General features: G+C 44.1%; 1 protein-coding gene across 4 annotated transcripts in view; it reads right to left on the bottom strand.

The window, feature by feature from the left end:
• The window catches only part of SH3PXD2A (SH3 and PX domains 2A), a 247,959-nt gene that overhangs the window by 89,569 nt on the left and 142,084 nt on the right, over nt 1–16,306 (bottom strand). For all 4 annotated transcript variants that reach the window (XM_066323649.1, XM_066323650.1, XM_066323646.1 and 1 more), the window contains one exon: nt 6,090–6,118. In XM_066323649.1, coding sequence (XP_066179746.1) covers nt 6,090–6,118 — 29 coding nt within the window. The remainder of the gene's footprint in view (nt 1–6,089; nt 6,119–16,306) is intronic.

The following is a 16,306-nucleotide window of genomic DNA, read 5'->3' as shown; positions in this document are numbered from 1 at the left end:
ACATGCTTGTGAAGTTATAAAATAGTGACTGGCAAACTATCCCATCCAGCCATCCTCATCAACAGGCCAAATGGCACCAAGGAACCAGTCCACCATCACTGCTTCTGCCCTAATTGTAGGAAACAATGCAAGGAGCTCAGTGCACACGTGTGATTCATCAGGATACAAACAAGAGCACATGCCTCAGTCTGCAGGGATCATGTCATACCACAGATTTCTTACAGGATTAAGACACCAAGTTACATGATTTAAGATGTCCCTAGGACCTTGCCATGGGCTTGGACAGATTTGCATCCCTAGTCACCACCTTAAAAAAAACCAAAACAAAACCAAAACACCTTCCAAGCTAAAGCTTTCAAAGGGACTATGAGGGGACAGACTTTTGACACAAACACCATTAGAGCAGAACAACTCAAAGTAACATTTGAGTAAAAAAAACACATTCTAGCTTTGTTGCTCAGATTTACTAAGCAATGACCAAGTCTCTGCTTGGGGCAGGTAGTCCCCAGCATCTGCTGCAGTTGCCACCCTGAGAGAAGATGCATTGCCTCATGCTGGGATTGACCATGGTAGTTAACTGGATCTTTCAGCCTTGACCATGGTAGTTAATTGGATATTTCAGCCTCTTTAGTAACACACTTAGATTTGGCTTCTTTGAGAACCCAGTTAAAAGGCTTTAGAGTTCTTCTGACTGAGAAGGTAAAACTGAGACAGATTTCAGAGTCAGCTGGATTAGTTAAGGTGTGCCCCCAGTTCTAATACTGAAAGTTTAGTATTAAACACCACTCAGATGACATCCCATCAATACTGCAGCAACCTTAAGGCAAAGGGAAGGCAACACTATAAGTCCCTTGGAGCAATCCTTCCTTCTCCCTTTACTACAGCCATTTCCCACAAATATTACACAACACCTGCCAGGGGCTGGAGGCTCTACATTCCCTTCTCACCCTGTACCTATGTGTAGCTAAATGCTTGCCACAGGCCTGTGAAGCTGGCAGAGACCCCCACACCCATTTGCATCAACCCAGCTTTGTTCCCAGGGTCACCTCAGTCCTGCAACAGGTCAAACCAGCTCCAGCCACAAAACCCTGCTGGTCCAGCTGGAGGCTCACACATTTGTGACCCCCTTGAATGATTAAAGACAGAAGGGGTGGCACACACTATTAATTTTCCCCACATTGTCTTAAAGGAGGCAGCTCAAACTAAGTCAAGAAAACAAAGGTCATTTATAAAAAGGAAAAAAAAAAAACCAGCAAGATATGCCATGGAACTCTAATTGCAGGCTAGATACATGCAGTGTGACAGGATCAGAAAGGTTAAGCTCTGAAGTGATGAGCATAGCTCAGCTGTAAGGACACAAAAAGCTACAAGTTAAGCCATTTCTCTTGGTAATTACAAAGGAAGCAGAAAAAAATCCCAAATAATACAAAGAAACAGCAATTAAGGCAACTCCCTGAAGCTGACAGGGCGCACATCCTCAGTGCATGAGGGTGAGGAAGAAAGTTTCTCTAGTAATAAAGAATTAGGACAAGGAAGTAACTTTGGCCATCAGCTCCACCCATAATTCCTAGGCAGCATCCCACAAAGTGATCAGCCACGAGGGCCCTTGGTGTTGTTACAACAATCTGCTTGTTTCTTGCTTGAGGCTCCACTTGTGTCCTTGCTGAAACTCTCTCAACTCTGCTTAGTAATTTCCCCACTGAGGGAAAAGACAGCATTACAGATGTTTCTATAAAAAGTTCATGAAGTATCTTCCAATGGACTCTGAAGTCCTTATTTATTTGCCAGCAGATATATCCTTCCTAGTTTTAGATTACAGGAGGGAAAGAAAGCAGTGATTGTTGGCTCTGTGTAGCCATATTCTTGCTAGTCCAAAAATTGGACAGGGAAACCCAGCTGAAAGATGGTTTACTCATTCAAGGAAGCCTCATCAGCATCCTGAGGCAACACTGGCTTGAACTAAATCATTAACTTAATATTCTAAGTGCTCAATTACTATTTAAAATGGACTTCAGCTGCCAGATTCAGCCAAAGCACAGCCAGCTCGATGCAGACAGGATCTGAACAACGTGGGAAACACTGCAGGACTGGTGGAGCCATGAGTGCTTTATTATGGAAGTTTAATAATTAAAGCTTCCCCTTCACTTGGAAGAACATCCTACAGCACAGCAACAAGGTGCCAGTGGAAGCCACCAAGCAATGGCTTGAAGCCAGCTATGCCCCCAGCAGCAAGGTGGGCAGTCAGAGCAGGGGGAGTTTGGTTATGATTTCAGAAGGGGGTGGCCAGCAGGGCACACACAAGGGCTTGCTTGCCTGCAAGGCAGGTGGCAAAGATCACTTTGACAGCACCTCTTGTGCTGGATCTGACCTCACAGTTAGCAAAGAGAATCCGCTCAGTAGTTGAGGCGCACTGAGACTCAGTGTAGAAAATTGTGAAGCCTGCATGAATTCCCTACTGCCACCAAACACCAGGTCCCAGATACTTGCTTCAGCTTCGTGACTGGGATCTGACTGCTTTGGCATGAAACTAGCCAAGAAAGATTCTCAGCAAGGGGAGAGGGCAAGATCTTACTCCAGGAGTCTGCAGCTTTCTCTAGCCAGCAAGGGGGTTTGTGAGGTGGAGAGCACAATGACATCTTTGGGGAGAAACATACTCCATCTGGTTTTATAAGCCACATCAGGATTAGCAGATATCTCAAGGGTTAATTAGTTCAGCATGCACAGATGGTAGCTGGTAGGGTTTGCAGAATGGATTAACCTAATCTGTGGCTTGTAATGTACCATACAAATATCCATTCCTAGACTTGCAGCAATTCTACCCTTATTTTGATTCGAGGATAGAAAACCCACACAATGGATGCCATCATAGAAGTAATGCCTATTTTGAGTGAGAAATGAGTAGCTGCTCACTTAGCTAATGCAATTGACAAATTGGAGCTTGAAAAGTAATTCCTTCCCGTTTTGCTGCAGAGGGTTTTTGGGTGGACCAAGAAGACACCATTTGTTGCAAGTGTACAGAATATGCCCCTGGTAAGCACTCCTCACAGTTGTACTGAGGGCTCTCCAGCACTGACAGATGGTCATAGAGCAGCAATGCAATTGCCTGGAAACATGAAGGCAGCTTTCTGAGCAGCTCTGCACTGTATCAAATAAAGCCCCCCCAAGGCCAAGGTAGCAGCACATGTGGCATTTCAGGCCACAGCAAATGCCTGTGCCTTCACAGAGCTCCAGTGAAGCTCCAGGTCTCTGAGCTGGCTGCAGGTTAAAGCATTTATAATTAGATCATATCCAAGCAAAGGGCTGTGTGTTTACACAGCCCTTTGCACAAGAGGAAGCCTGGCTCAGGGCTGGCATCCAGAGATGCTCCAGATCGGCACAAGACTCCCTTTTGTTTAGCTAAGGACGTGCCACGCTAGTGCATTTGGTTCAGAAGGTCTCAAGTGTTTACAACCAGCACCAACTGCAGTGGTAAATATTTCCATAACTCCTGTTAAACTCTGAACTTATCCAGTTTCTCCCTGCTCTAAGGGGTGAGCAGAGGACTAGCTAGACACTCACTCTGGCAAGGCAGAGGTCAGGGTAGAGGTGACGTTGGCTGTCTGAGGCATTCTCCGAATGTTTCTGCAATCGGCCATGCTCATGTCATGCCTGCACATGCCTGAGACACAGCAGCTGTGGGATTCCTGCTGGACAGTGTGGGACAGCTGTGCTCACACCCAACAGCCTCCTCCCAGCACATCTTTGGTCAAGACACAAGATGTTCATAAGATCTCATTTGTTGAGAGGTGCTTGCATGTAAAAATGCCTATTTGTCTCTTGTTTAAAGATGCAGTAGTTCCATGATCTGCACCTATAGAAGAAACTGCATTTCAGAGCTATTTGTTGTCTTAAAAGAACATCACAGCAATCCTGAAAATCTGTGCTTATTTACCCCATCCCTTTTTCAAGTGTCATAAAGCTGGTCTTTGTTAGAGGCTGTAACTGGCAATTCCCTTGGCATATTCCTTTGCTCATTGCGTGCACACTCCCACAACATCCAGCTCCAAACAGAAGGAAGCATTCCTCTGCCATTCTAAAATCAAGCAAGGAGATGGCTGAGAACAGAGTCCCTTTATGCAGCTCAATTTGTTCATAGCGCTGCTTCACATTCCTCTTTGTACGGGGTAAGTGGAGAAAGACTGTCCCTCAGCTCCACTGTTTCCAAGCCCTGGCTGCACAAACATCCCAGCACCAAAAAGGAAAGAAGTCCCAGAAGGAAATCTGGCAGCATGAGGAGCTGGGGCAGCCCAAGGAGGGAGCCCAACCTGAGTCCTCTCACAGGTATGAATGATCATGCCACTTGGGGTTCTCAGGGGCAGGGGGCCAAAGAGTCCAGCAGGAGAGAGCATCCACAAAAGGCATCTCAGCTACACTGACTCAATTGCTTTTCTCATGATGTCATAGCAGATCACCTCCAACTTGCCCCCAGAGCCACAGGAATAGAGAAGCAGCACTTTCCTTCCACTCTCAAAGCAGTTCCTCACATCTCTTGCACATGAATTGCAGTACTTTCATGTAAACCGGTGCACTGAGCCCAAAGCTCTCTGTGTCTCCTAATGCTGTTCCAGGTCAGTGCTAAATCAGGTTACCCCAGAGACTTCAGCAACGTTTTTCAAAGATTTTTACATGGCCCAAAAGCCCCTAGTGCTCAGGATGTGGCACTGAGCCAGGAACTCTCACACTCAGCTCTGCCTTCTACCCAAGTCACTTGGACTTTTTATTTATGCTCAGCTCCTCTAGATAAGGTGCTGCTGCCAATTTAATTCACGGGCTGTTGTGAACAAACACTTTCCTTAATATTACATTTAAGAAGTCCTAGAAGTGCAACCCAGACAGAAGCTTTGCAGGAGATTAAGACGACCAAGCATGCTCTAGTTTGTTTGTGGGACCAGCAGCACCTTGTATCATACTTGCTTCTTCATTACCATACTCCACCTCAGGGAAATTCAAGGAAAGGTAGCTAAAGTATTGACCTGCAAAGGCAGCTGCCAATTGATACACAGACCTTTGGGGTTAAGTAACAACTTCTCTTTAGTGCATCACTTAGCATATTACAGGATGGCAGCTTAAAAGCCATTGTAATTAACCAACAAATCAATCTAGGCAATGATATTCATTGGAGTCCAGTATGTTACATTCATCTTCCCTTCCCTCCCAGAGACTAAGCCACTGCAGTGTTTCTTTATCGTCTTAAAAAGCAGGAAAAAAAATTCCTCCTCTCCCTGCACACAGGCCAGAGTTTTCCAGGAGTCAGTATTGGTTTGAAAGGCTTCTCTCTGGATGCCCTAAATGCAATTGGAAGGATCCAAGGTTCCAAACAAAGTCAATGAGAGTTGCAGGTGCTCAGTGCTGCTTAGGGGGAAAAAAAAAAATTTAAAAAATAGAAAGCCCTGACACATCCAGCTCAGAGCAGCCAAACCCAGAGGCCCATAATTACACATCCCTATTGAAAACACATATGTAAAAATCACTAAGAGCTACATGGGGAGGAGAAAAATTGGATTTATATAGTTTCAAATCAGGGTTTTATAGGACATTTCAATCCAGGATTTTAAGAACAAAACATTGAGCTGCAGCCTTTGAGGCAGCCCAAACCCAGACACAAGCACTGAGAACATTTTGCCTCAGAAGCATCACTAGAGCCTTTTGGAAAGGCACGATAGAAGATTCAAACCAGCACAGAAAAAGATACCCTTTCCCTCCAGAAAAGAGCCCCAACTCTGACTCTGCATTTTTACCATTTACAATGAAAGAGAAAGAAATGTAACACAATTATCATCTCATATTGGAGATGGAGCCATATAAATGTCAGTCAGAGAAGAGCAGTCATTTTAACTAAAATACTACATAAAGTGGGTTTCTTCTATCCAGTGCAAAGGAAAGAAATTGATGCTTATCTCCAGCAGGATTCAGCAATAAAAAGTTAAACTGCTACACAATTTAATTCCACACCAGGTAAACAGAAGGGGGAAAGCAAGGGGGGGGGTAAGATCCTCTCTAGAATCATGCAATATATATATATATATATTAAAAAAAGCCTGATGTCTTACCTGATTTTCTCTTTGAAGATCCATAATCCCTGAAAAAAAGACAACAACAAATAGACATGGTTAGAGGTGGGAACGGTGGCGAGAGAATGGGTGCCTCCCAAATTTCCACCCATCTGCTCGAGGGCTGGCGCGGCGCCCTCCGTGCCTTAAAGCGGAGGTGGGCGCGGGCGGGGGGCGTCCCGGGCAACCCCGGCCCGTCAGCGGCACCAGCTGGGGCTGCCGCAGCGCCGGGGGCTCGGGAGCGTGTGATCAGCCGGGCAGAGCGAACCATCCACCACCAGCCAGGCAGGGGAGAGGGAGGGTGTCATTTTTTTTCCCCCTTTAAATCGCGCTATTAAATGCACAGCTACTGGATTAACCCTTAAGGTCCCCCCGGAGAGGAGCGGGAATGTGAAGTGTGTGCTGCAGGGATGCGGCTGCTCCAGGCTGAGCTGGCGTGGCCGGCAGTCCCGATGCTAATTAATTTGTGAATAACCTCCAGTCCTCTCCTAGTTATCTCTGACAAGCACTTGGAAAGCATAAGGAAAAAAACCAACCCAAAACAAACCCCAAACTTTGTTATTTCCTCTTTCTTCCAGGATTGAACACGCACCCTTACTTTACCATAGTGATTTAAAGGAGGCTGGCGCCTCTGCTCACGCAGAACAGCTGAAACCCCAGACAGCTGCTATGGGAAGGGAAGAAATTACTGAAGGGAGCTGCAAGAACTGATTCGGGATAAGCAAAACGAAGGACAAAAATACTTGGCTTATGGCTGTGCTTCCCCGCGGTGCTGTCCGGAGCCTGTCGGACCCAGGCAGGGCAGGGTCTGCCCAGGCTGGAGCCCGGAGTGCCCGCGGCAGCCTCCACCCCGCACACGGCAGTGTTAGTGCTGCCAGAGTCGCCCGGTGGCAGGTTCTCTTCGCAGGAATCCCACCAGAGGGGCAGGCAGTAGCCTCTACATTTTGGAGGGGCTGGGCTGTCAGAAGTGGGGTTTTGTCTCTTGTGCCTTGCTCCATCCTCCAGAGGATCAGAGAGAGATCATCCCAAACTGTTTAAAGAGAGTTTGGGGGCTCAGCTGAAGAAAAAACACGTCTTGAAGGCAGAGTTATGTCGACCTGTAAATTCTGTTCTGCCCAGAATTTTGTGTGCATCCCCATGCCTTACATGTCTAGGATTTGCTTCCAGTAATAACTGGGTAATTTTTTGCACCCTCTTTTAATTTCCCTACATAATATATATAAAATAGTCTAATTTCTACTTTAATTAAATGGTTGCTTTCTCAGCCATATCTGTTGTATTTGATGTGATGATGCTACTGCTCATGAATAAGTTGCTCTTCTACAGAAGAGACATCATATGCAAATATAATTCCTGCTATATAGTGCCTGAAAAAGAGCTCCCTCAGACGAAGCCAGGGATGGTACAGTCCCCAAAATGTAGTCCTCTGCCTCAGCTTGGCTCCCATGCCAGTCTGAAGCTTTGTGGAGCTGTCAATACAGCTCTCCTGGCATGCTGAACTCAATTTACATGACTGGAAATGAGGTAATGATTGATTGACATAGTTAATTAGAATAAATTAATTTATCATTATAAAATAGTTATTTGCATCACTACCACCACACAATTCCCAAGGCTTAATGAAAAAACAGAAAAGCCAATCAACCTGTGGGGCTAGTTTTCCTCTTTTCATTTAGTACTTCTGTAAGTTTTAAAGTCAACTTTAATTGGGTTCTGCTTTTGGAGTTCCTGAAAATAATCAAGGTACCCCATATCTCCCTGTCCTGTTACTTTTTTGTACATCAACATCTTACTCATTAAGTCAGGGAAAGCAGTATCAGATAAAATGAAGCTTGAAATAAAATCTTCATCTCCACAGTGAAACTCTGAAATCTAAAACTTGTACCTCCCAGCAAGGACAGAAAAAAAAAAAAAATAGAAAGCCAAAGAGATACAGCAAATAATCTCTCTGGCTGTGTAAAGTGCTCTTTGTCTACATATTCTTCACCTCTTTTCTGTTAATGAAGAAAGCCTGTGCAATAGCAGCAGCAGCAAGGAGCCCTGCCTGACTCCATGTTTTTTGTTTTTTTTTTTTAATGTCTTACTATCCTGCATATGATTCATTGATGTATCTTCCCTCGCACAAGTGAAGATATGTAACAGTACCTCTCAGCCTCACTGTTTTCAGTGCAGCATTAGAGTGAGGCTGAAGCATTGGTTTATATCTCCAAACCAATAAAGGAAATTATTTAATGGTTTCTCTTAACTGTAACAATTTCCAAGTAGAAACTCTGATCTCCTGCAACCCAGACTGCACCTGGCACACCGTTAGCCCTTAGATCAGACAAAAAATGTGGTCTTGCAGAAGAAAAATCCTTCCAAGGAAGGGTACAATCAATGCCATATCTGTAGCTACATAGGGAAGCTGACTTTCTTTTCAGCTCTTGCTCTTTTTATCTTTTCATCTTTAAACACACACGTATTTCCATTCTTCTTCCATTTCTATATAAGAACAGACACCCCCATCCTAACTCCACTGCCAACCATAGCTTTATAAGGATAACAATGAAAGCAGCAGGTGGAACTAAAAGTAGCTCTGGCAGGTCTCTTCTTCATCATCCAGGATCACTCCATACTGAGCAGACACCTTTCTCAAAATAGCATACTTCTAGCCTTTTTTGAATGAGAATCTAGCAATTTTATTTAAAGTCTTCCTGTGGGGCACCACTTTCAGCTGATGCTGAGACTCATTACTGGCAAGGAAAAATATTTCCCACTGCTAATGATATTAAAACATTGCTGGTGTCAAGCACGTCACACAAGCTGGATACACTCTTCTTCAATGACAAAGGACAGGGAAGCTGGGTCTCCTTTCTCATCAGCATTACCCCAGGATAACATTACTAATTTGAAATCTAGCAGTGAATGTGAAAAGAAGACCACGAACATTGCTATAAGGCTGACTGCCTTGTTAGCACATTAAGCTATCCGCAGTCAGTCTGGAAATTTTTGAATCATAAAAGTATCTTCTGTTGAATTGATACGTCACTTGCAATCTAATTTAAATATGAAGGTTCTATTAACAACGTTATGGGAAAGTTTTATGGCACATCTTTAGGGACTGACTTTGCTGCTGTATTCACTGAGAGTTAACAGACATTGATGTGTGTGTACCTGTGTTTTGATCTATCTAAATCCATACAGATACACACAAACAGTGGCACAATCGGAAAGTTGTTTAAAAACTGAGGAGTATCCTGACATTTGTTCAGTAGAGACTAAGAAATGTTCCAAGTGGAGAAGACTGGAGGTGACTAGGTGCATTGGCAACAGATTGTGCCTATCTATTTACTAATTCACTTAGATTTATATCTGTCCCAGAGGGTTTCTCCTGCATTGCCTGTGGAAATCTGGCAAGTCTGCAGATTTCCTGCAGGACCAGCTTCCCTTGGAGGTGATGGGTTCAGTCAGGGGACCTCATCCCTGTGGGACCCATGGTGCAAAGGCTCTTTTGAAAGCTTCTACCCCTTGCTGTGAGACAGTAGATCCAGAAAGTTTACTCTCTGGGATTCCTCCTTTCCCAGATACGTCACATTTCAGCCCAGGGCCTCTGCCTGTCAGTAAAGCAAGGCTCTGCTTCAATTTATTTAGCAAAGATTTCAGACAACCATGAGTTTCAGCTATGAGGGAAAACATGAGGAGCTGTCAGACCCACGGAGCAGCATGGCTGGGGGAGCTGCACAGCAGACATTGCAGCAGACGAGACAGAAGCTAAAGAGAGAGTAAATCATCTTTCTGTCTCCTTCTCAGTGCTTGCTGTCCAAAAGAGATGAGACAGTGACAAACCCTGAGGAATGGAGGTCAGCCTGTATCCTCGAGAGTACTTTAATAGGTATATTGTAATTGTTCCGTATTTGTCGGCTTTTGTTGATTCATGTTCAAATACATGGTTGTCATTTCTCTTCCCAGGCTCCTTAATTCCTAAAGGTCTCTAGTGGTGCAGGCAGACTGTGGTGGAGATATATGACATTTCAAACAAACAACTCCGATTATCATTTAATCACCAATGATTTGCCAGGCAGATTAAAAGCACAGAAATGTTTTTACAAGGAAGTCCGTTCTCCCCTTCCCAACACTTGAGTTTGCAGTCAGTAATGAAGACAGCTTTTCCACAAACTATTTTTCTTAGCCCTGCTATCAGGTTCTGTGACACTATTTTTGAAGTAAACCCATACAAAAATACTTTGCTACTACTCTTCACGTGCATAGAAACTTGAGCCTTGAGAATACATTTGCATCTTGAAACTCTCCTGACTGATTTTTCTCAACAGCCAGACAAACATTTTCTATTTGAGATGAGGCACAATACCAAGTGTGACCAAGAACTGGCATCTGCCTGTCATAACACCTTAATATTATCCAACCACACTGGAGCTATATGGAGAGTGCAGGGTTGAAATTCATACTCATGATACTCAGAGTGCAAAAGCTGAGCCATGTGCATGAAGGCATCTCCATTCCCACTAACCTCTGAGACCCATATGACATGTAATTAAGCAAAATTAACTCTGTATGTTATGCATTGGGAATAGAAACTCAAACACACGGATGCACACAGCTATACATTTCACCCCTCCAGCATTCCATCCTCTGATATCATGAAACCACAGCTGATCCCTTCCCTGAGCCAAGAAAACAGATGAAGGCTTTTTTTCCTTCTTCTTCTTCTTCATCTTTTTTTTTAGAAAGTATTCTGTTCATTTCCTGATATAAATCGTTGCATTGTGGAACCCTCTCCAACATGAATCTGTCCTTTCTGAGCAGAAGTTGAGCTTTCCAGCCCTGGGAGAAAGGGCCCCATTGTGGTGGTCCCGAGACTCCAGAATTCCTCGCCGCGAGCAAAAGGGACTTGTGGGGCAAGAAGAGAATCTGTGGACCCGACTTCAAACCCAGGCGTTTCTCACTAGCTGGACGTGGCCTCTGCTGCTGCTAAAAGGGGTAAACCACTGTTGTGCAATCACATCCTCAAGAGAACAGGGACAAAACAGAAGAGAGGATTTTGCCTTCCTGTCACATTTCTGTTGTGTTCACAGTACATCTGCAGAGCAATCAGCCCAACTTTATGTACTATATACTTCTGCTTAGGCTGCACTGACTTCCTCTGCATTCCGTAACAAAGGTGGCCCAGTTTGGCTCACCAGGACCCAACTGGAGGTCCTGATTTAGTGCTTTAGTGACTTCTGACAGCTTGCTTGACCCCAGCAATGTAAAAGTCAATCAAAGTTCTCCTTGTGAAACTCCAAGCACAACACTGGAAAACTTAATAATTAAGTGCAGAAAAGATCTCTCCTGTACCAGTAACCTCAGCTTGCATGGAAAAACCAAGGTTAGAAGGAGATGGACATTGTCTCCTCTCCAGCAATGGACTCTCCCTATTCCTGAGTCCATGGATTTCTATCATGAGGCAGAGATGCAGGACAAGGAAAGGCAATATCCTCTGTTCTGCACTCATCCTGAAGATTTGGCCCCACACAGGACAAGTTAAGCTCTGCCACCAGGTCCAAAGTGCAGGGGATGCAGACAAGGCAAGTGACATCCCTGTGGGCCATCTCAGCCTCACATGGACACACTGTGTTTGAGAGCAGAAGCCACCATTTCTTTATGTAGAATGGGTGTTAGAAGGACAAGAGATGGGTTTGAGACACCCAACCCCTCCCCTAAATGAGTGAGAAATGCCACAGATTTCTGTCTCAAGATTCCTCAGCAGTGAAGTTGATTGCTTGGTTCCAGAGAGCAACTTTAGTATTTGGCTCAGGCTAAAGAAATGCAGAATTAGCCTCTTGCATTTTTCACAATTACATTTTTATGATGAAATTATCCTCCTGGAGGAAGACAGAGCTTTGAAAATGCACATTCAGCATTTCACCAGGCTGTGAGATAGAGGGCAGGGCGCTCTGACAGTGAAGCCCAGCCTCTCCGGCACCAGGGAGAGATGGCTCAGGCTGGGAGCTGCACAACACTGGAGCAATGAGCTAATGCCATGTGATCCTCTACTGCAAGGCCTCAGCAGCCTTGAAAAAGTCAACACTAGTGTTTATAGCAAGTTTTTCCTGGAAAGAAGTATAAAAACAAGGTCTTGCCTAAGAGTCACATCCTCATCTGTTTCTGGTTTACCTTGTTTATTCTTACAGATGGCAAATTTCTCCACAGGACAGAAAAAACGTATTTACCTTAGCAAGAACTCTGGGTGGAGGTGTTCTTTGCCTCCTCTAAACTGACCCCACTTGTCCCTTGTGGGGAGGCTGAATTTATCTCTGTCTTACAATGACCAAGCATGTGTCACTTTATTATAGCCTTTGTAACATTAATGTTGAGTGATAAAAACAAGTTAATAAAAATTAATCATTCTCATGTGGAGGTTTTCCAGTTGTGCCCTTCACCTCAGAATTTTATTACAAACAGCTACATGCAGATACAACATGTTTAAAAGATGCATCTAATCAAATTTACAAATTAAGTATTGAGTATCAGAGTCATAAATTCAAATGTACTTTATAAACCGGTTGGACTAATGAGCTTGCATATAGATCATATGAATCTGATTAAGAGCTTAAGAACTCTGCACAGGCTTTAAATGTTTATTTAATTTTCTTGAGCCCTCCCTGATTTGAGGGTGGGTGCCTCAAATTCTCATTTCTGTAGATGTGGGTCTAACCTCTGGTTAGGAAGTACATCGTCCATTTGGGTTTCTAAACTGCAGCCTGAGCAGCCCCACTGCTGTTTCAGGCCAACTGTGCCCAGAGCTGTGTGTGTAGTGCCTAGCCACTGTCTCCTCCCTCTCCCTATGGTTGATCTCCCCAAAAGGAGACATCGCTCGTGGCCCATCAGGTTGTGCCTGCTCATGAGAGGCAGGATACCATCACCTCCACCACAGCATGCATGGAACCAACAATGACACCTCCAAAACGCTCATCCCAGAAAGTCCTTGGAAACAGAGAGTGGGAAGGAAGTGGAGAAAACTCCCAAGCGACAGAATACCAAGCCTCAACCCCAGCTCCAGACACAGTTTGTCCAAAAAGGCTTTTGCCCCTTAATTACTGCACCAGGAAGAATGGTTGGAGCATAGCAGTTTAAATTAAAGTAAGAGAAGAGCTTCTGCATGTAATGCAGCTGAATCATGGTACTCACTGGTGTTAGACTTTGTAATCACCAAACCCAGGCATGGGTTCAAAAAGCAATGAGATAAATTCATGAAACAAGGATAAATGGTGGCTATTGTACTCCATGCTCTGGATGTTTTGACCCAAAGAGTGCATAGTGGTTGAATGCCAGAAACAGAGAGGATACACAAGGGAAGTTCACTCTGTATTTGCTTTGTTTCTTAAATTGGCTGAAAGCCACTGCAGGAGACAGGAGGCCAGATGGGGCCCAGGTCTCACCTAATTGTGGCCTTATAATATATTCTCCTGTAAAAGATCAGACTGGATTAGGATAAATTACATCCAAATCACACTGCATTACTCAGCACATTAAATTGTCTTTAATCATGTATTTGAAGGTCTAGAATCCTGTTTAAATTTACCTCCTGTGCATATTTCTGTGCCTATTCTGTTGAAATCACTGCTGAATTTCAACTGTACATAACCAGGCTCTAATGAAAAGCCAATAAGGCTCTTTGATCAGGCTTTAATAGGACTCATCATGGGGACATACTCTACTGTGGCAAATGGTTTCCTCATCCTGTCTCTTTCAGAAATGTTTTGTGAGCCTTTAAAAGCAATTTAGTCCTGATTTATGTTAGCTAAGTGATTTCTGTTGCACATGTGAGTTACAAGAAAAGGGCTCTCATCTCTATTTGCTACACTGTTCAGGAAATCAGTTATAAATGCTGTAGTGCCTTCAATGTCTCTGACTTCAATGCAGCGGAAACCAGCAATCTGAGTGAATACTTCATCATCCCCAATTCTTCCATATGTGCATCCAGTACTTAAGGAGGCAACCTATAGGATATTTTTTGGTAAAGGGTACTGAGATTCCCTTGTCTAAGCTGTTTACCTAAGCTGTTTCCAGCAGATATTCAAGGAAACAAGCATGCAGTTCTTTAATAGAGAGCATAAGAAACATATTGATGACTATCTAATAAAATAAAATTAGGTGTGCATTCAATAGGACTGAGTCACCTCAACACACATTTAGAGGTGAGGAATGTAGTAAGGGTGACTGAGCAAACTCATGCAGTCAGCCAGGGATGTAAAGCAACCCAAAAGCTGTGATGGCTTGACCTGACATGCCAGTGGCATTCAACACGCCCCGGGCAGAGCTTAGAGCAGGTCTCTTCACACCAGGGGACAGGTGTGAGCCATCAGGAGCCATTGCAAAGTGCCTGCGGCCAGTGGTGTAACTGCTACAGCTGCTGCTGCTTTGCTTATGGGGTTGCTGAGCAAAGACATTCCCAATTCTCCTCACGCCTCATTTTGCGTCATTTTGGGCAGAGAGACCTGAGAAAGGAGAAGTGATCCAAACAACAGTGGTTTGGGCTGCCTGCCTCCTGCTGTTCCCTCCTACTCTTGAGAGAAAGCCCTTGGGACATGCAATTCCCCTCGACTCTCACACACCACATCCCACCTGTGAATACAACTCCCCATGATGAATCAGGGCTGGTGATATCAAGTCCTTGGAAGACCCACAGGACCAGGACCCTTTCACAGAAAGACAAAGCAGAAGAATTCCCTGTGTGCCCTTTTCTTTCTGACTGCCCAAGCCATGAGGATACCCACTCACAGCCTCCTCTGAACAGTCTCCTTTGCCCCATACCAGCCTCCCAAACACCCCACTGTGTGTGCTGGGTTTCCTCATTGCTCCCTGGGACTCCCCACAGCCCATCCCAGTGCATGGTGCAAGTGCTGGCAGCAGCTCTCATACTGGAGGCTCACACAGGGAAATCCCAGGCTGTCACTGGCATTTTTGACATTTTCAAGTCTCCAACTTGGCAAAGTAAAGAATTATTTACAGGCATTTCCAGACATGGCCCCAGCCCTGCTAGACCTCTGGGCTCCCAGTACAAAGGACAGTGTGCCAGACGCTTGGTATTGGACAATTTTGCAATTTTTTTTTCTGGTGGTGTTCTTTTGGTGTATTATACTTCTGTGTACTCAACTGGCTTTTTAGCAACATGCTACTTGGACTTCTCTGTATTGCTGCTCCTGCTACAAGTCCAAGAGCAGTAGGACCTGAAAGATTAAGACTGCAGTGTGCACAGACAGCAGATGGCTATTGCATCTGTACTTACTTTGCACTGCTAAATACCCTATTGCCCTACCTAGTCCTACATCCCCTTTTAGTGGGAGATCTCTCCCCTGACTTTTTAAAATCATCTGTTGCACATATGGCCCTAAGAATGGTAAATATTTTTTCCAAGAGAGGCAAAAACTTATGATGCATGTGAGAAGACAAGATGAAGCCCACACAGCATGAACTCCAACTTCATCTGGTGACTGTAGTCTTTCCTCTTTACATTTCCTTCAATGAGAGCAGGGAGATTAAAGCACGGTTCCTTCCCAAATGTGCCTTAGCAGCATGTCCTCAGTTAACTGTCTTGCAACATCAAATGTCTTTCCAGCATTCTAAACAGTGTAGTTCTCTATAAGACACCAATTTTATATTACTTGGAATTGTTTTCTGCCTGTTTCTACAAAGCAGCACATGGAAATATCTTTCAAGTCATCGGGTTCTTTAATTTACTAGTCAAGAGACATAAATCATGGCATGTAGGATCTACTGCAAGTTCATGAACTCTAGGAAATTTCTCTAATCACTATCCTTTGAACTGAGCTTTTTCAGACACTGTAAAACTCCAAAACACAGCTAGTAAATGCATCTAGTAAATTTTGTTGGATTGGCAACTACTAAAAGCAGACTTGTCTTCCCTGATTACCTACCAGGATCAGGCAGTCAAAACATCCTCTGTGATTCTAACATTAAAATATAAAAGAAAAAAGAAATCCTGAGTTTATCTTGCCCAATATAACTGTTGGGATTCATTAAATTATTCCAAATTATCACTAAGAGGTACCAATTATGGGAGAAAAATAGAGACACCTTCCTAAATATAAAACCTTTCAAACACTAGGGTTACTTTTCAAGGTGACCAAACCTCTTTCAAATATCCATTTCTGATAGAGGGTCCAACTCTTTTATGCTCTCTAAAATGTAAAAGAGCTAAATTACATGACACTTGC

This window comes from Sylvia atricapilla, chromosome 8 (genome assembly GCF_009819655.1).
Source record: "Sylvia atricapilla isolate bSylAtr1 chromosome 8, bSylAtr1.pri, whole genome shotgun sequence".
Taxonomy (NCBI): Eukaryota; Metazoa; Chordata; class Aves; order Passeriformes; family Sylviidae; genus Sylvia; species Sylvia atricapilla.
Note: the sequence above shows the minus strand (reverse complement) of the source record. Positions and strands in the feature narration are given on the sequence as shown.